Source organism: Glycine max, chromosome 19, assembly GCF_000004515.6.
Source record: "Glycine max cultivar Williams 82 chromosome 19, Glycine_max_v4.0, whole genome shotgun sequence".
NCBI classification, from domain to species: Eukaryota; Viridiplantae; Streptophyta; class Magnoliopsida; order Fabales; family Fabaceae; genus Glycine; species Glycine max.
In genome coordinates this window covers 36718599-36740193 of record NC_038255.2, presented here as the reverse complement: position 1 = coordinate 36740193, position 21595 = coordinate 36718599, and the positions used below count along the sequence as shown (strand labels likewise).

Here is a 21595-nt window from a genome sequence, read left to right as displayed (position 1 = left end):
TTTAAAAAAAATATGTATTTTGGGGGTTTAAAATCACCTAGCGATCGTTTTGAACGGACACAAAGTGCAATGTTTTATAATTTAAACCAAAAAATCAAATTAAATTAATTTAAAAAATTAAAGTATGAAATTAAACCTAAATAATAAATTAGATGACTAAAATGTTAATTTAATCCTTTTTTCATAAAACGATCTGACATGGAATATATTTAACGTGAATGGATCTTTTGTCATTGGTCTTAATCAGAGGTGACAAAATGAGGATTTAGTTGGGTCACTCTAAATACAACCCATGAAATGTAAGATTTAAGTTTAAATTTTTCAGCCCAAATTAAATATTTGTATTTTTAGTCTGATCCGATCATGAAATTGACCATATAAGAATTAATATTGTGAATGTTTTAAAAGTTGGAGACATAATATTTCAAGTAAAAATTGAAGGAACTAAAATTAAAAATTTTTAAAAAAAATAGGAGGATAAAAATTACATTTTAATCTTTATTATTTTGTAAAAATTAAATGAGGTGGATTATATTAAATTTTTTATATGTTTATATAAAAGAAAGATATACATAAAAATTTACATAATATAATTACGTTAATAATTAATATAAAAAGATTCATTGTCATCGTATGGACTAATTTGATTAGTTTCAATACATATATTCACAAATATTTGAATTTTTTTGGTGAATTGACTGTATTTAAATTTGTAAATTACTTGATTTAGTTTGACACAGCATCACCGCCCGAATTTAAGTTGCTTTGGATTTGTCAAACGAAATTTTATAAATGATGTATGGAATTAATTGCTATTTTTTTTCTAAAAAAAAAATTAACGGCATCTTATCAATTTTCCACTTTAACTACAAGTATTTTTTGACTTTTCATAAAAAAAGTATTTTTACTAAAACAATTTTACTTTCAGTTGAATATAGGATGTTGGAGGAATACAATTTTTAACTAGATTTTATTTATTTATTGGTCAAACTTTAAATTAGTAGAATCATTTTCCTCTAATAAAACTTTTTTGTTGATTTCAAAGCAATGATATTTTAATTTTTTTATTTATAGGCATTGAAGATAGGTAACAAAACATAAGATGTATAACATCTCACACACTTTGTTAATGAATTGAGTTAAACTCTCTTAATATTTTATAATTCTCTTTTTTATTGTGTGTACATAATTTTCTAATTTTAAAAATTAATCTCTCATACTACTAGTTTATTATCTATTATTTATTATTAAATGTTGATTCTAATATATGTGACTCTACACAAATTATTGATGTTGAAAAAATCTTGACATAGACTGTTCACGTGACATTATTATAGACCGCCTAATGCATGTTTAGTTTGTAGTGAGAAATGTTACAACACACGTTTTAAAGAAATTCAATGGATGAAAGCAAAATGAACCCAAAAGCAAAGATTCCGATCGGTTGGCAAAATTACTTTTGTCCCAAATATAATTTTGCAACTTCAAACCAAAACATGCATGCTCTTACATGATGATAAGGCATGGTTTAGAAATCGATAAAATGTTAGAAGTTTAAAAGTAGATGACCAACTTTTTTCATAGAAATGTGCGACATCTTCGATTTTGATCCCAAGTAATAGAATTCCAAAAAAATTCCTGAAAGTCTTTATGTTATCATTTTCATCCCTAAATATTTAATTATTTATCATCATATTTTAATCTCAAAAAATATGTTAACATTGTCACTTAAGTCACACACCACTTTCCTTTTCCAGCCTCAACTGGAACCTATCCTTCCTGCATACCTTGAGATTACTGAATCCTTGCATTTTCAGGAACCTCCTTTACCAGTATGTATTTTGATCTAATATTTGTCTCCCAACCTCCTTTTGTATGTTTTTGCCTAGTCGATCTTATTATACAGTAAATCATACGAAAGCAAACGACCTCTATCTGCATTATGAAAAAAAAAATATTCATTTTAATTTTTGTTTCATCTTTTGAAAGTTTTGCTAACTCATTAAACTATTTACTGGTTTTCCAATGCTTTTTGCAGCCTCAAAGGAAGTGGCATGGCTGAGATTATTGAGACCTACAGTGATGCAATGATTTTGTAGGTCATCCATCTTCCCAACAACCTCCAAGGACTCAAGGAGAAGTAGTATAGTGTCACTCACTGCCTTCTTTGTTTTTGGGTATTAATTAGGGGTGACAAAATAGATTAATCATCCCGATGTGTTATCAATATGTTAAAACAATTAATTTATCTCATCTTGCATTTCATATATGGATTGAAAGTCATTATCTTTTTCGTTTGTAGTTGATTTAGTGGATTGGCCTAAAACTAAATATTAAAATAATAATGATAAATATATCTTAATCGATTTTAATTAATTTTATCTTTTATAAAAATTAAATAATAAATACTTACTAAAAATTGAATTTATTATCTTAAATTTTGAATAATAATTTATTTAAATAAAAAATAAACTAATTAAAAATTAATAATATATGTATAAAATGTCAAATAAATATACTAAAAAAGATTAATGGATTGATTTCCGTTTTTTCTCAATCCATTTTTTTGACAAACCAAAATGAAATGAGTTAAAAACTTCAACTCGACAAAAAAATGAGTCAAAAAAGGTTTATCCCATGGATTTAACATGTTTTGCCACCCGTATTACTAGCGTTCATGAGAACGAAAATAAAATAGACTATTGAAGTCACATATATCTTAATCATACAAGATTTGATTTTACTTAAATTGTAATCTTATCAATGCATTTGTAGTTGGGTGGTGAAAATTAGTTTCCTCTTTAATATGCCCTCATTCCCCCACGTGATATATTTTTTGATACTATTTTATTTTTATACCATTCTATCGCGTTTGAAAATAGCTAGGCCATAGATTTTGTGTAGCAGCTTTAGAATTGCTTTTAATAAAGATTTGAATGTAACGACTACAAGAGGTTATTAAAAAAAGCTTTGTGGCAGGAAATTCACGTGAAGAAAAATTTCTGAAAGTCAAAAGACATTTCATAAACCCTGTATTTTTCAAGAATGGATCTTCTGGGGAGAGATTATCACTGCATACAGAGATCCTAACCTTTCATTGAATTTCATTAATATAATAATTTTTAATATAAAATGAAAGTATAAAAAATTGATGAGATTTTTTTATGAGTACGAATTAAAGATAGATTTACAATAACTTAATACTCTTCTCTCAACTAAGATTCTCTTGACTGAAAAATTGAAACACCTTATATATAATCTCATATTTCTTTTTCACTATAGAAAATTCCTTTTTGTATATTTCACCTATCATTAATTTTGATCCAACAGCTCAGAAGATTTATTTTCATCACTCAGCTCACAATAAGCAAACCATCTTTATGTGTGATACATGTATACATGTGTGATACATGTATACCTTAGGCCTGCTTAAATTCCTATTTTTAATTTTTTTTTATAAAAAATAACTAGTAGTTTAGTATGTATATGACACAGAATAAATATTTATTTTGGGTCTCGAAAGTGCATGTGCTATATATTACAACCTACTCTTCTTTCTCCTGACTCATTTGGTGCTAAAACCAAAGCATCACCCCACACCCACACAAGGTAATAAAGCGCACAGCTTCATCTGAAATACTTCTGTGTTGTGTATGTCTTGTTCTTTTTTATTTATGTTTTTATTATTTAGAAACAAAAAAATCACTTTTGGATGTTGCTACGGTTCCCATGGCTTGGTAAATTGGTAGTGGCATTTGTGCAAAATCCAAATGCACCGTTGTTATTACATCCAGTATATAAATTCTTGGAACCTGTTAGAACTGGTGGAAGAATTAGAGGTAAAACAAATAAACAAAGAAAAAAAGTGTTTTAGCCTCAGCTTCTATAAACTTTTAAAGAAAAAGTATAAAGTAGAAATTACACTTTTTAATTGGACTGTCCTAGCATTAGCTGCAGTTAATTCAACGAATGCTCAGAAAACAAAATCTTACAGACTTTGGCAAGTGTAAAATTAACAAGGATGTATGTGGCTTGGTGGTGGTTGTTACAAGAAAAACTAAACTAATCCAGTTTATGCTGTAAGATAGCTATTTTCTTAACTCCAAGTGTATATTAAATGAAGTACATAATTACATAAGGTGAATAGCGTGAATTTGTTTAGTCAGCATATTCAATAAGATTGTAACTATAGTCTTATTCAAAATGCCACATCAAAACAGATTATGCAAAAACGTGTTTTTAGAGCGGTGTCATTATGTTGGACACCTTGAATGTCTGTCTCAATTCTCAAGCCTACTGTTATAATTATTTGAGTTCAAAATTGAAGAAACAGATTTGTAGTTTTCTGTAAAACCATTTTGTACCTCCTTTTCTCTGTATTATGAAAAAAGCAGTTTTCATTTTACATTTTGTCTCATCTTTTGAAAGTTTTGCAAACTCATTAAACTATTCATTGTTTTTCTAGTGCTTTACAGTCTTAAGCGTGTGTTTGTTTCACATACAACAGAATCACATCAATAAAGATAAATACTTGTAGCTTCTGCTGTGATGTGACTCACGTTCAAGTAGATAAAGTGCAAAACCAAACCTCAGAAAATGATTCTCTTGGAAAGACAAAATTTGGTGAGCTTGTTAAGATGATTTACAAAGCATGGCAGCAAGTAGCAAGAAGGTAGTTATGCATGATTAGTCCAATAAATAAGAATACTTGTAATTCATTTCATATCTTTTAATCAATATGACATCTCTTGAGAATTATTCTCTCTATTTGGTTATGCCTATGATTTGTGTCCATCTCATCCTCTGGTTACCAACAATCAAGACGAAATAGACTAAGTGTGTTTTTGATTGAGCGTTGACATAGTGCATGTTTCATAGCGCGTTGCATCAGTGAATTTATCACATCCGATACCCACGTTCAAGGATAATTGTTGTAACCAAGGGAACACACATTTAGTAGTGTGGAACTGCCATTTGTGCTTATTGTATAGTTTTTTTGGTACATTTATTGTATGGTTTGAGACAAAGGAAGCAAGCACAACCAAAGAGATTAAGGAAATTTTAATCGGGTGACTTGTTGAATAACAACAAATATAGACTCTGATTCTCAATTACTGGTGAGGCTAACTGATTAATTAAGAAAACAACTGTGAATAAGGCCTCCCACAAAAAAATAGTGGCATTTTGCCCTGTGCTAGAAGTGTTACGTCAAATTCATCGACATGTCTATGCTTCTTCTCAGCCTTGCTATTTTGTGAAGACGTGTAGGGACATGATAATCTCATTTCAGTTCCACATTCTTGAGCGAATTTCTGAAAGCTTCTGTATTCATCTCCCCGATTACATAGCAATTTTTAATTTTTCTGTTTAACTGATTCTCATATAAATTTTTAAATTAGTTGACTGCATGCAATGTTTCAGACTTTTGTTTCATAAGATATATCAGAGAAAATCTGCCACAATTATCAATGAAAATTACATAATATCTAAACCCAAAAACTCAGTTTATTGGTGTTGGACTCCAAACATCATGTGAACTATATATCTTAGGGTCCTTGAGCACGTGAAAAAGATAACTTGAAAGGCAACAAATGTGATTTCCCATACTGGAATGCTTCACAAAAAGAAAGGGAATCATTAGACGACACATTGACGTTGCAATTCTTTAGTACCTCTTCTATAACTCTACTACTTGGATGTCCAACTCTCAAGTGCCATCTTTCTTTGATTGATAGAAATGCTTTAGGACCTTGTTATTTGATTGAGAGGAAACATTTATCAACTGGTACAATCCTTCCTTAAGCTTCCCTTCCACTAGAAATGTCCCTGTCACATTGTCCTTCACAGAACAATTGTTTGCATGAAATTCAGCAATCATATCGTTATCAGCTGCACGCTTTGATATGCTTAGAGATTTATATTAATTTTAGGAACAAATAACATTTTATTTAGATTAAGTGGTCTGTGATAGGTATTAAGCATTGTGGAACCAGTGGCAAGGATCTTAAGTTTATCACATTGGTGAGTTATCCATTCTACGTGAGCAGGATTACATTTCTTGCTTGTTCCTTCGGTGATAAATTAACTATTCTCAAGGCAGGCATGACTTAGTTCTCATGTTGTAAACTCCACATAGAGCCATTCATTTTTCTCTCTTTTCATCAAGCACGTGAAGCAGTCCTGGTGAAATTGGCTGTTTAAATTATGCAAACACAAGACCTCAAATTTTTATGCTGAAAAGGAGATATCAAGGAAGAATAAATAAACAATGTCACAATTGCTTATTCCCAGCTCCTACAAGTTGTTAACAAACTTCAATTAACTGTCTTCAATACATTGATAAGAAGACACAAGAAATCAAATAAATAAAGTAGTAAGTCTATCAAATCCATTTTTTTATTACATTTATAAAAAAGACTATACGAGGTCTGATATACAAAGGAGTTAAAAATACAATATGAATATTGTACAGTTACATGTTTATCAAAGCTTATTATATTAAACATTGTTGTGAACTTAAATGAAAGGAAGAAGCACTGTTAAAATCTTCAAACACACCTGCGGGGAGCTTCAAATTTTGGATTTCAAAGTGCAAGAGTTCTTCTGATCACAAGGAAGGATACAATTTTCAGTTTCAGAACAAAACACATAGTGCAGCATAACAAAATAAGATGGAAATCTGAAATCTGTAATAGAATGAAATATTCCCGAAATCCCTCTCCCTTCTTAACAATGTCAAATGAAGCTATTATTTTTAAACAAAAATGGAAGAAATTCAATTCTAAGAAAAAGTATTTTAAATTCTAAATTGAAACATTCCAGGTGATTGTTAAGTTTTGATCAATCCAATATATAATATGGAATGAAATATAGGAGAAATCCTAAAATTGATGTCTTTGTTTGAAAACTTAAAATTCTAAAATTTTGTGACAAATGATGTTATTGTAGATACATATAGGAAGGAACAACATCCACAATATACCTGCAGAGGCACACCGATCATAATATTTGTCACCTCGCCTTGACGTAAATACATGAATGTGAGATAATTTTTGGCTTGTCCTCTCCTGTTTAATTCTCACATTGATTCTTTAACTCAGGCCTCTGGGCAGACTTAAATCTCCAAACTTTTCAGACAGCTAGGTAGACACCTAAATTTGGAACAATCCCAAATAGTTTTGACATTGGTGAAGAAAGATAAGGTTTCCAATTGTGTTTGTATCTGCCACATTTGTCTTCACTCTTCAATATCAAAAAACATGAGGAAACTCTAGCAGGGACAAGAATTTTAACTTGCTTCCAAAGCAGCAATAACAGCCAAACTATTCACACTTTTGGCCTCACATAGCAATACTAGGAATGTGAGCTATTTTAGAAAGTCCTCTCTCGTTTCCTTCTCAAAGTAATAATCTGAATTTCAACTTTGCTATGGATTAGACTCTTTGGAAGACACCTCAACTTGGAACAGCCAACAATAGTCAATTGGTGAAGCAAGGGAAGGTTTCCAAAGTAGTCAGGCAAGGATTCTAGGATTGATAGACCTTGTGATGTTAACGACTCCAGTGCTGTTATCTGTTGTAAAACCTCATGGAAACCTGCCGAAAAATTAAGATCTTGCAATTTTAACGACTTCAAGGCTGTCATGTGTTGTAAAGGCTCATGCAAACCTGCTGAACATTTAGATTCTACGTTTGGAACATCTTGTAATTTTAATGACTTAAAGGTGGTTATGTGTTGTAAAGCCTCATGCGAACCTGCTGAAAATTCAGATTCTAGGTTTGGAAGATCTTGTAATTTTAACAACTTCAAGGTTGTCATGTGCTGCAAAGCCTCATGCGAGCTCGCTGAAAATTCAGATTCTAGGTTTGGAAGATCTTGTAATTTTAACAACTTCGGGGCTGTCAATGTTTTTTCTTGGTAGGCTTCAGGGTTGTCATGTTTCTTTTTTTTGCTAGGCTTCGGGGCTGTCGTGTGTTGTAAAGCCTCATGCAAGCCTGCTGAAAATTCAGCACATTCAGAACATGTTTTCCCATCCTCCCTTGACAACCTTATTAGGCTTGGCAGCTCCACAAGGATCAAAGATTCTAGAGCCATGAAAACTACTCCACTGTCATAGCACTCCTCGTATACGTAATTTACATTATTCATCTTAGACATCGATAATTTCTATAGAGAAGGTAGTTTCCCCATAACTGAACATTCTAAACAGCTTACGCAACCCATCAGCTCTAAAGAAGTTAAACATTTGAGAGAAGGACTAGATATCCATTGTGGGAATTAGGAACCTTTACATCCATGCATTACCAAAGTTTGAAGCTGTAGGGTATCAGGTTGAAGCACTTCAAGAATCTCCTTTTAACATTTTCTTGTATTTCCGACTCTTCATTTCTGTCCCATGACAACCACAACTTGTTTAGTTGCTTACTCGACTTATTAGCTTCTTTGGCGCCCATTACACTTTTTACTCACTCCAATGCTTGATGTGAAAATCTCCTTTAAGCTTCAGTGGTCCCAATTCTTCCAAAAGGAATCCTCTTTCTTTGCCAACAATATACATGGTTAAACTCCTTAGGGAAGTCAACTTCCCCATCTGAGGAGGCAAGCTTGATAGAGAGAAGCATTTGTTCAAAGATAGCTGTTGTAGAGCTTTTAAGCGTACCAAACTGTTAGGCAACTTTTGGAGCAACTTTTGGAGACTTTCACAGTAGTCTAATTTCAATGTCTGCAAATTCCACAATTTACCTAACGATTCTGGAAGACTTTTGAAGTTACCTTGGGAAAGATTCAAGTATCTTAGATGTTTTAAATCACCAATTGAAGATGATAATTCTTCTCTAGGTTTATAGTGAAGCACCCGCAAAGAGTAACATTTGAATGAGAAAGTTGGTTAGTTTCAAAGCTAATTGGCAATTGATAGGTCCTCAAAGATTTCATTTGCTGCAACTGGATTGAATTGGGCCAGACGGTGGATTCTTTCAAACATACTAGTTACATCATTGTTAATTGTAATGCAACAAACCTCTTCTACAACAAATTGTGCTAGACCATGAATAAGGTCATGCATCTTGAAACTTGTAACTTTGTCAAATTCATCCGAATCAAGATCTTGAAAGAATGATCTCCAATATAATTCACGCCACACACCATCACCAACATCTTCAACATCTTCATTAGAAGAAATAAATCCATTAGCCATCCAAAGTTCAATTAAATGTTCTTTTTCTATTCTGTCATCTTTGGGAAATATTGCACAATAAGCAAAACATTGTTTGAGTTTCATTGGCAAGTTCAAGTAACTTAACCTCAGGGCAGGCATTATGGAGTTTTCACTTGGTGGTAAACTCCAAAGGTTGCTTTCCTTAATGTAGAGCCACTCTCTTTCCTCTCTTTTCAAGCGCAAAAGATCTCCTACTGTTATTGCTGCCAGAGGCACACCCCCACACTTTACTATCTCTTTCCCTATGGCCACAAGCTCTGGTTGTTCTTCCTCATTTGGTCCAAAGGCTGGATGTTTAAACAATTCCCAACAATCATTGTGGGATAACTTTGATAATTCATGACAAGGCATTGTTCCCATGATAGTTGCAACCTTTGAAAGACGAGTAGTGACCAAGATGAATTGAGCAAGTGTTGTTTTTTTGAAGTCCCCCTAGACCTAAGATTGGATAGACCGATAAATCCTCAAGATGAGAAGCATTAGCATCACCAATCAAAAAGTCTACAATTCTTTATGTATCTTTTTTTCTTCCATAGACTTGTTGTGGCTGGGCCGAGATGGTTTCACAGTACTCAGTGACTCCACTGGTTCTCTCTTGAACCGTTTGAGTGGAATGAAGTTGGTTCCTCTCTTTAGCAATTTCATCTAATCTCTCACTTATGTCTTTCATTCTCTTGGCAATTTTGTAACGAAAAAACAAGATGCATACGATGAAAAGAGGATAAGGAAGAACTTAGTACCATTTCTGATAGACAACACTTGACTCCTTCAAATTCCAACCCCAATTCTTCATAGGCACACTCATCTAAGATGTCATCCAGCTTGTAAGCCGCATCTTTTAGCTTTCTCAGCCAATGCTTTGTAGCTTCGTCTGAGAATTGTTTGTCCTCAGCATCTTGAAGTCTAGCCTTGATTTCACTGAACATGCTGTCATGCTTTCTCTTGTATCCATTGAAACCCAGAAATTCTCCCAGCTCTGTTCCAGCGAGAGAGCTCAAATTTCCAAGCACACCATTAAGTGCAGCCTCAACCATCTTGCAAGTTGTAACTCACAGAATAAAAATTCAAGAGATGTTGTATGCTTCAGAAATTGCAATGCAATTGTAAGATTAACAAGATGAAGAGACGTTTTGTATATGCATGGAAAATCAACAACCAACCCGCTAAGAAATGTATTACATAAAATGTTAATGAGGTGGCGGCCCACGGCGGCTCGCAATATTTTATGGTCAATGTCCTGTTTTCCGGTTGATTATTGTGATCTCATGGAAGGAACAAGTGGTTGGAAGAAAAAACAAACAATACAGACACGTTAAATATTTTTGTATTGCAAGAGGTTAATTACTTGCACTTAATTACTTCAGTGAATGATGTTAATGATGATGTTCAATGTAAAATTTTTGTAAGCTTATTTTGTCTAAAATTTCATTTTAAAGTAATATTTCCATACATGCTTCCTAAAAAAATCAGTACGGTAATTTAGACTAATTCATATATTCCATAGCATGTTACTACGAGTGAAATTGGGTTTGGATCGCTTAAGATCTCAAGTTAGGAAGGGAAACCTACTGAAAATGGTGGAAAACAATGAGTTCAGATAATTTTCACCGCGAATGTGTGTCTCTAGCCTGTTGTTATATAATAATTTGAGTTCAAATTGAAGAAACAGATTCTGTGCTGTAAAGAATTATCAGTTTGTATCTTAATCTAATATTTGTAGTTTTCTGTAAAACCATTTTGCAATTCCTATTCTCTGTTTTTACCGAGTTGATCTATTATATAGCAAATCATATATGATAGCAAGTGAGTTTCATTAATATTATCTCTGGCAAAAGAGACTACATAAGTTATATTTATCTTAATCATACAAGACTGATTGTAATCTTATCAAGCATTTGTAGTTGGATGATGAAAATTAGTTTCCTCGTCAACATGCCCTCACGGCCTCACGTGATATTCTTTGAAGATTGCTAAGCCACATTTTTTCATAGCTGCTTTAGAAATACTCTTATAAAGATTTAAATATGTGCAGCTCCAAGAGGTTATCAACAACTTTGTGCTAGGAAATTGACGTATGTTTTTTTTTTCTTTGCTGGAAATCAAAAGACATTTCGCCAACCCTGTAATTTTCAGCAAACATAGTTAGGTTAGGGAAGGTGATAGAGAAGGATGATGAAGAGAAAGGGAAAGGAACGAAAGGAGTTTCCGCTGCTCAATTTTATGTTTAAATTTGCATCCATTTGTTTAAAAAAAAAAAAAAAAAGCCTCTTACGTGATAGAAATATATGCATGGTTATCAATCTCTCCCACTCATTGTAAATTTTATTTTTAGTAGACTCTGGATAAATTATATAAACTCTAAAGTAAACTCAAGAAGTTAGTAAGTTAAAAAAATTATATCAAAATGTAAATCATTTTGGATTATTTTTTGTCCGTTAGTATTCAACATACCTTCATTTAATATATTATTTCCGAATAATAAATTTTCATCTTTAATAACATCAAACTCTTATTCTCTAATTATAAATTATTATCTAGTATTGATGCATTACTAGACTTGATTATTTAAGTATTATGAAATTTATGATTTACTATTTTACTATATTATATTATTGAAATGTTTAATTGATATGTTATTTATAGATATTTTGTTATTATTTTTATATGAAGTGGACTCTTACGAGTCTACGAGTCGAGTTCATGAGTCGAGTCTATAGAACTTTCACGAGTTTACATAAACTCTCGAGTTTGATAACTTTGAATATATGTTGGCAATTACAAGCTGCAACTCACTAGATTTTCCTTGGAAAAAAATGTGTCCAATTACTAGTCTGATAACAAAAGATTATCTAAACCTAATGTAATGTCCATGCCGGAGCCATTGTTGTCAGAACCATAATTGTCCAACGTTGCTGGATCCAAGTTTCCTATATTTTTGTTTCCACAGCCTAAAATGAACCAAAAAATCATGTATTTCCTATATGCTTAATTTAACCAAGAGGATCCTCTTAGTTGAATGTACAATACATTAAAAAAAAAATTGTTACTATATACGACGTTTTCTGCAATGACCTTGGTCTGCATTTCCAACGCCTCTTGCCAGCAATGTGACTCTAGATTCATTTTTCATCCATAAATCCAAGGAGAATGTACATGCCAGCATCCATATCACTGACATTCCAGAATGTGGTGGTGGCAGTGGTCTAATGCAGAGTCCTCACCAAGGAGTGAACGAAGAATGCATCATTAGCTGTCCGTTATACGTGCAATCAAGCAAAGAGCAATTCCTGTGTCCATAGATTTAAGTTGCCTTAGCAGCAGTAGGATTTCGACCGAACTGGATGATCATTGGCTTGCCTTTTAATACATATCCATTCACTAGATTCTGCAACCAACGATAATATGCAACATAAACCATTAATAACACAAACAAGTAAATAACTTCATGAAAAAATTCTTATCGGGACAGTTCATGAAAATTAAGAACAATTATTAGCATGTCTAACTGCACATGCTGCAGTAACAATCTACACACACAAAAAAAAGACTACAACAGAAAAGGAAAGAAATATCTGAAAACATAATCATCTTGAATAAACCATCATTTTTTTTTTCAGCGAACAATTAAAAGGAGTAAAACCAATCTCGTGTTAGAAACATACCAAAGCATGATGGGCCAACTCAATGGAGGGAAACGTTATAAACGCTTGACCCCTCATCCGTCCTTCCTGAAATTCGAAACTAGCTGTCAATTTCAGGCTCACAAATATGCTATCACATGACTTTCATGGGGATATAAATACTGGTTAGTTGATTAGTTGACTCAGCACACCAGCATGTTATTCAACTGGATCATCTTATAAGTAGGCAATGTTTATTTTGGATCTCTTTTTGCATAGCATCAACAGTAAAGTTGATTATGGAATAATGAAGACTTTACCTGCATCAGTTTGACTTGAAGACCAGACTTAGCAGCATCAATACTTCCAAACAAGGAGCCTGTAGCAATAAAAGAAAGATAAATGTAAACTGTGGAGTTAACATTCATACAATATATAATATGAAAATCTCAGTAGTTTGTTTCATTTTGTTTTTTTATAATATCATTATTTCATTTTTAGATATAAAGCATTCAAATTGCAAGTGAAGACTATTAAACAAATTCTGAATCCAGTAAAAGTCTTGAGAGCTCACCAAATATAAAATAGAAATCATCAGCAATCACATCTTTTGCCAAATTCTTAATATACAACACAGGAGCAGGATTTCCAGCTGTATAGTTCTGCACAACACAATCCATCAGTTCAAGAAAGTCGCAAAAGGATAAATTTGTGCACTATAGAAGCTCTAATAAATTATTTCTTGATAGACCTTTCATAAGTCATAACTAAGGTATACTGTAGGAGAAATAAGGTGAGAAGCAGAGAATCAAGCCTCAAAGGTTATGAGGAAATCACGAAGAATACAAACAATAGGAATGTGCAGCTTAATGAAATGGACAGGTGGCAGAAAGAGAATGAGTCAGAGGAGAATTCTGTTGGGAGGGCAGTATAAGGGGTAGTGGAGTGTGAGAAAGGGGAAGAGAAAAAGTAAGGTTAGTTTTGGGGTGGGAGGAAGCAGGGCCCTCAAAGAGCCTGCAGTATTGTTTTTCTATCTTTGCCATATATATTTATTTTTCATGAATCTGTACATTGTCTCCGGACTGAAATCAGTTCCGGAGCTTATATACAGACAGTTATAAGGAAACAGGAACCATTGGACAACACAATGCATCAGGGGCATTTAGAGAATAGTAGCAGCAAAGTTCCATTAGTTAAATAACTTCATCATCCAAAACTCAGTAATCAGTACCCATTGATGACAAAAAAATTTTTATGAAAGGCCATGTACTGTGATGAGACTTATGATTACATAAAAGGCTAACTTGCTACTTGCTAGCAGTAAGAGTTCCTCACTTGAAAGATGAAACTAATTCAAGTTTACTGCACAAAAAAACTTGTTAAGGGGGCTTCTAAAAAATTAATAAAGGGAAATCCAAGCTACTCCTAAATTTATCTGTGCAAGCTCACAAGAATGGTATCCATGATAGAGACAGGATAGTTTTCAAAGGTAAACAAAATCTAAATCTTTTTCCCCTGCCCAACCATGCTAGTGCAAAAACTGGTTCAAAACTCATCCTCTTTACCCTTGCTTTCAGGTAATATTCTAATGGAAAATAATCCAATCAGATATTTTAGGACTTGTTCCATTTGGAGAAAACTTTTTCTGTTTGTATTTCTTGTTTTCACATATAATTACAAAAATGTCACCTTATTATCATTTTGTTTCTTGTTTCTGAATATTTGTACTGGAAGTGGTGGAAACAGAGAAAAAAATGAAAATAAGATGGCTTTTTTTATTTTTTTATAACTGTTAGTGAAAACAGGAAAATGGAAATGCAAGCAAAACATTTTTCCAATCCAAACAAGCCCTACATTTAGCTTATAAGTTATAGAAATGACTACATCTAGCCTTCTATTAGACTCAATAACTCAGTTCTTGTGAAAATTTTGACTAATATTACTACTCACCAAAGTTAAAGAAATACAACCTGTATGCAGGATATGACATTGTGAATTTGTGATATAAATTACATCCAGCAACAAAACATTAATATTAATATCCTATACAAAATAACAAAATAGAAACAGTAGGAAAATTCCTTAAGCCAAGTGTATTGTGTTTTCTTATAGAGTATTGAAGCAAATTGTTCTTATTTATAAACCAATGCAGAACAGGACAGTTACAGCAGTGAAATGCCACAATTAGTCCTCAGCCACATATAATAAACCATGAATTTTTATGACATTCACAAAAATTGTCTTTGAATCAATTAGCAGAGACTAAATTGGAAAATAACTTTGACTACACAGTAAATATTGGATTTCCACATAGACTGGTATAAAGCTTGCTTCTTGTCGTTGGGCTTATAGTACTGGAATGGAACTGTAAATTCAGATATTTTATATCCATACCTTAAACATTGGAAGGGATAAGATTTCCTCAGGAGGCAACTTTCCTCTCTCCAATTCATCTGGAGTCAAAAATTTGTTAGGATCCGGAACATCTTTTTCTGGCTCTTGTAACTCTTGTGTTGTGTCATCATCTTTATGTTCTTTCACTGTTGCTTTGGGAACAATGTTTATCTGTAAAATCATAATGCAAACAAAATTAAAGAGCTAAAAACATTGTTAATTGTTATCCAAAAATCAATCTCTGGGAAAGAAATACCTTTAAGACATGGTTCTTTTTTATCACAGGGATTTCCTTTGGAACCAAGGTGGCTGGTTTTACTCCAACAGACTCATGAGCCACACCCTTATCAATAGCAGGGCCAACAATGGTCTCACGCCTGGCACGCTTTTGTCCAGACTTTCTTATTCTTGCTTCATCCTCCTAAAAACTTGTTATAATTTCCAGTAATAACAATTTGACTAAAAAGATAGGAAAAAGATATCTCCTAATGGCATCATAATTTTATAGTTTGATAATCACTTATGAAATAATTTATGTTTCAGTAATAATGTTTTCAAATTCAAACAGAACAACAGCTTGAAAGTGTAGTGTAAGTATATTGTGCAGTGATAAAAAGGAATGTGAATATCTATGAAATATTACCTTAAATACATAACATTAGACTTTTAGGTGGATAAAAAAAACACATGTTTTATACCAATTCTGAAATATTTAGGCAATCTGCATATTCAATCATAAAGGATGTTACCAATTCTGAAAGCAGTGAAGATGTTACCTCATCTGAAGATTCCATCTCAGATTCGCCACTAGACAGATCTGCAGACCAAGGATTCACAGTTACAGTAGGTGCAGGTAGAGGTGGTGGCGGTGCTGGTACCTCTGGAGGTAATGGAGGTGTGGGCAGTGCCATACGAAACGGAGCCGGGATGTTCATTTTGTTCATCAAGTGTAGAACCTGTATAAGAGAGTTACAATCAATATGATTACTATTTGTGGTCAGTTCAACACAAAACAAGCACACAGAAAAAAGTTACATTGGTTGATAAAGAAACCAATAAATCCTAGCAGCCTCAACTAATACTGGAACAACCTGAGTGTAAAAGCGGGGAACAGCAATTAGAGCATTCACAATATTGGTCAATATATTTCCATCAGGTGGAGGGTAAGCATACCTGAAAAACAAGTTTTGTTAGATTATATGCAAACCAAACAAAATGATACTACACTGCAAAGATGGTTTTTAAAAACTTATCATCATATATAATATCATCCATAATTAATATTAGGATGCATGATAGTAAACATATTTAACAATCTCAAATGTATTTCATTTATTTATTTAACAACAACACAAAAAACTAACTTTATTCGGTAAGATTTGCCCATGAAATAATATTTGGTAAAGCTATATCCATGGTTTTCTTTTCAAGTTTCCACCCCAAATGGCCAAATCTAACACCTAAGGCAATAAAAGGGGCAGAAATAATCATTGTACACATTAGATAGTATTACAGTTTGCAATGACATTATGCTTTGCCTAATTATACTATTATTGAACCATATGCAATAAAAAAAAGTCAAAGATGTTAAAGGAGAGTAAAAAAATTTAGAGGAAGGGGAGAACATATCAATAATAGACTGTTTATTCTTTAAAATGTCCTGTACTCAATACATTTATACTTGCAAGAAGAATGGTGTCAATTAAAATGGGTTACCATGACATTACACTAATAAATTAAGTTGCACAGAATTCTTAAAATAATTCTTTCAAATTGATTCAAGATTATACCCCATCAACCTCAACAATATATAACCATAAACTTCTTATCCTTTTCCTCTGAATTTACAGTAATTTTCTTTCATTTTTTACTCAAGTCATTTCATTTTGTTAAACTATTTTTCATATTTGTGCACCTGGCAGGCTGGCATCCCTTTAGCATCCTATTGCAATAAAGCAACAAATACTAACAACTGCAAAGTGAGAAGAAGCAGCATACTCAAGATGTGGAGGAAATGGATAATTGACACCAAGTCTATCAGCAATAGGTTCAGGAATAGGGAGGGCTCCTGATTTTGTATCTCCATCAATAGGTTTGGTTACATTTGCATTCTTCAGCATTGATGTTTTAGAGTCCTTTCCCAACTGGTCTCCGCTACTTTTTTCACCATTCTCAGTTGGGTTACTAGCTCTCTCTGCTGACAAGACTTTACCAAGAAATCTCAACCTGATCAATCCCAAGCAAAAAAAAAATTATAATCATTTAAATCATTTAGCTTAAATATTTTATGGTTTTATCTTTGACTCATCATGAATTTATTTATACGTATTTTCTTTGTGTTGCAAAATCATGAACCCACTAAAAAAGATATCAGAATAGATTACTGCAATGTAAAGCCAAACAAGAATACTGTATACCAAGGTTTTCTCTTCAAATATGGAGCCAAATTATTTCTATATTTGAAATAAAAAAAGTATGCTGTATGCAAATTATTCAATTAATAATACCCATTTAGTTGCCGTTGTGCTTGAGATGCCACAATCTCATTTTTGAAATCCGCAAAAGCACAATTTCTCAACCTGAATGAGATCAAGAAATTAAGATTAAAGCATCATTTGGCAGTATTCATGAATAAAGAACATGTATGGATGAATTGGAAGTACCACCAAGGACAAAAACAAGGTTCAAGTAGCACAATAAGTTTAGCAGTTAAACATAAAGGAATATAAAGTTGAGGCTCACAATTAAAAACATAGGTAGATTAATGAGCAGGAGACTTATAAAGTTGCACCCAATACATAGTTCTCTCCGAGATATGATAGCACAAATAAGTAAAGGAATTATTACTTCAATGAAAAAAAAAAGGTTCAATAACAGACAGTCTCAAAATGAACTTAGTGTGTGTCTGGTTACGCTTTGTAAACTCATGTATTATTAGCAAATTTTAACATACAATCCATTAAAATGTAGCAGAAGCTAGTAGACTTTGCTTTGATTCAACACGCATGACGTGCAGCCAAACACACTGTCACACTGTTACAATTTTTAGATGGCTTTCACTACTAAGCAAGATTAAACTCTTGAAAGGGTAAAAAGTCACAACCAAACGGTGGAAATAGTAGGGAGAATGAGAGGATGGTTTCTTTCCTATAAAGAAATACAAAATATTGTTGGTTTTCTTTTACAGTCAACAATTGTTGAACTCCTTTAAATTTAATTAGCCCTGTGATCATTCTGCCACAAAAGAAACTCCTATTCTCTGGTTTCATTTCATGAAACCACAAATGGCCAAACACATCATGCAAAGTAAAAGACACATAAGCAATGTTAAAACACAATTCCACTCTAAGGCTCCGTCACTGCCTGAAATGAAGAACTACATCATGTATTAATACAAACACAGAAGGCTCTGAAAAACGGTCATGCCCATTATACCAACCGCAACATCAATGTTTTTGAACACTGTGTAACCGCAAGTGCAACCACATTGGCTACATTTGTCCAAAATTTACCACAAAATCAAGGATTGCAACGGAAAAAACTGCAATTTAAAACCTTACAAACTCGCATTCTACTAGTTACTACTTCTGGGAGATATAAGGTTGCCCCAGTGGTCCGGGAAGGGTGAAGGGAGAAGGTAGGGGGGAGAGGTCGCGGATTCGATTCGTCCAACTAACATTTCTAACAAAACTAACTAACATTTGTCAATAAAAAAAAAAAAAACTAGCTACTTCTTCTATTCTTCCTCACTACCATTTTGTCAAACCCCTCCTACTTATATTTTCTTTCTCGTTATGTCCAATTTAAAGGATACATATCAACACTGAAATATTTCTACCTCTACAAATAAACTACGAAACTGACATCACAACATAATACTCACAAAAGTGTTAACCATAGTCATATTCAAACAAGAGAAACGACCTTCAAATTTTTTTTTAAAAAATGTTGGAAATTGAAAGGTGTTGCAGTTAAATACCTGCCAGTAGAGCAAGGGCGAACTGAGGAAGCGCCGAAATTGGCCAAGATCCGAGAGAGGGTGACGTCAGGAATGGCTTCTGGCAAGTGCTTAATCAAAAGGGTCGCCGGCACCAGTGATTCTGCGTCACAAGGCTTTGACTCTGTGCCCTGTAACGCAAACTGATGCTGATGCATGTGCCCGTGAGGGGAAGGATTGCTAGCCATGAAATGTCACCAACTGGCACCGTCTCTTTTTTCTGTCGAATTTCAATTTATTTGAAGGGTTAATTAACTAGGCTAAGCACAGGGGAAAGGAGAGGGTTAAAGGAGAATTCAAATGCCCAAAAATTTTGCAGTTGCTTGTTGTGCAGTGCTCCCGGCAAGGATTTGACGGAAAGAAAATTTGGGGTAGTGAGCAAGGGAGTGCATTTTTAGGGATATTGGAAGAAAAAAATTATGGAGTGTTACTGCAATGCTATCGGTCTTGGATGACTATACTAAACATTTAATGAGTAATAAGGGTTAAATCATTAATCACTATCTAATCATAAATAATAAATAAAGAGAATAATATATAATTTAACTTGTTAAATGTATTAATTCGTTTAAGTGATAATTTAAAAAAAGGTCGATTATCGTTTTCACATGAACCGGAGATGATATATATCTAATTTTTGTACAATTAATGAATATATTCATGAAGTGCAATCTGAGGATTATTTTTGTAAATTAAACAAACTATACTATTTTAAGCCATGATTGAGTAAGGAAAACAAATGCCGGGAGTGACGAAAGATCGTGAACGCACGATTTGAATATTTTGGGGGCTTTCCTATATGTGATTCCTCACATGAGAGGGACTAATTCTCATAATTTCTTTCTTAATCACTCAAGAACTAAATTAGTTGAACCGGATGACTAATGGAGATGCATAACACACGCTAAATCATCTCACACTATCCCTAGCAACGAAGCATTTAGATGTTCTTTCTAGTTCTAAGGATTAAAAATATTTTCCAATGCCTAAACCCTAAATATAGCATATACATGGGTGATCAAATCAAATATATGTGAATAAGCACAAAAAGATACAATGAAATTAGAAATAACATTAATTAGATAGTGAGAATTATTATATCAAGAGAGTTTGGTGAAAAGCTCCTCAATCATGAGTGGTTTAACCTCTCATGAGTCATTATCATGAGAGGCTTAACCATACAAAAAAAATTAACAATGTGTGGGGGAATGGAAGGAAGATGGTGTGGAAGTAGTCGGTGACTTCCAATGACTTTCTTCTTTTTTCTCGAGCTCTAGGTTTTTATCTTGTGTTCCAAGTCGGAAGTCCTCTCTTTTTTCTCATGTTTTTTCCTTGGAAATAATCATGGACTGAGTTTTTCAAAATAAACCATCTTAGAAAAGATTTTTAAAAAATAAAAAATTTAAAAAAGAAAAAAATTATTAGAATGATTAATTTTCTAATATGATTTTACATTAAAACCGATCTCATTATTAAAATAGTTTTTCATGCCTATGACCCATTGCAACCCACCACTTTTCTGTAGGGTTAGGACCAATGTTCTCTAAGCTTTGAAAGAAAAACATGTCTCAGCAAATATTCAATAAAATAAATAAAAACAGAAAAAAATTAAACACTCATTTAATTTGAAAATACAGGATAACATAAAAAAAATCCAAAAACTATAGAAGAAACTTTTGATGAGACTTAATATTAAATTTGCTTCAAATTTTAATTTAATACACTTTGTTATTTTAAAAAAAAATTATGATTTCATATCTTAAATATTATTCAAATTTTAAGTTGACTCTCAATTAAAGATTTAAATTAATCTATGATACAAAATATCAACATGAAATAAAATTTTAGCTAAATGTGTGATCTTATAATCAATAATTTTCGTTAAAATATCTTTTTTTTTTATATATCAACCATAGGCTCACTCATTAAATTTAAATTTTGTACTAATTTTAATAGATTTTTTAGGTAAAGGAGAGATTAAATCTAAAATAAATATAAAATAATTTTCTTTAACTTTTTGAAATAAAATTAAAATTTTATTTAAATGATTTATGATAATCATTGCATTCGTAACTTAAGATTATATAATCTTATTAATAAAAAAATAATTACAAATAATACATCATATCTTAATAAAATTTTACCACTTAATAATTTAAATTGATAAAAAATATTAAAAATACAAAATAAAAATGAAATCCTTGAGGACCTAGGGCAAAGGCCTCGTTGACCTTATGGTCAACACGGCCTGTCTGTTCGTGCCAGCCTCGAGAATTATTTTTTTCCGGTAAAATAAAAAAGAATGATGCTAGAAATTGAATGCCAAAAGAATTTATCCCAAAACCTATAAAGATACATTTATATGCT

At 32.5% G+C, this 21595-nt stretch overlaps 1 protein-coding gene and 2 pseudogenes across 1 annotated transcript; all 3 read right to left on the bottom strand.

Moving 5' to 3' along the window:
• Positions 1 to 7371: 7371 nt before the first annotated feature.
• Positions 7372 to 8881, bottom strand: LOC113000397 (putative disease resistance protein RGA4; annotated as a pseudogene).
• LOC102669852 (putative disease resistance protein RGA3) lies at positions 8881 to 10490 on the bottom strand (annotated as a pseudogene).
• A 1456-nt stretch (positions 10491 to 11946) lies between these two features.
• LOC100814307 (U11/U12 small nuclear ribonucleoprotein 65 kDa protein) lies at positions 11947 to 19678 on the bottom strand. Its single transcript, XM_006605125.4, has 11 exons — positions 19211 to 19678; positions 17739 to 17810; positions 17230 to 17457; positions 16323 to 16404; positions 16008 to 16187; positions 15488 to 15652; positions 15232 to 15402; positions 13412 to 13499; positions 13158 to 13216; positions 12880 to 12945; positions 11947 to 12602 (listed from the first exon to the last, which is right to left on the bottom strand). The coding sequence occupies exons 1-11, from the start codon at positions 19414 to 19416 to the stop codon at positions 12519 to 12521; spliced, it is 1401 nt and encodes a 466-aa protein (XP_006605188.2). The 5' UTR covers positions 19417 to 19678; the 3' UTR covers positions 11947 to 12518.
• Between the last annotated feature and the right edge of the window lie 1917 nt (positions 19679 to 21595).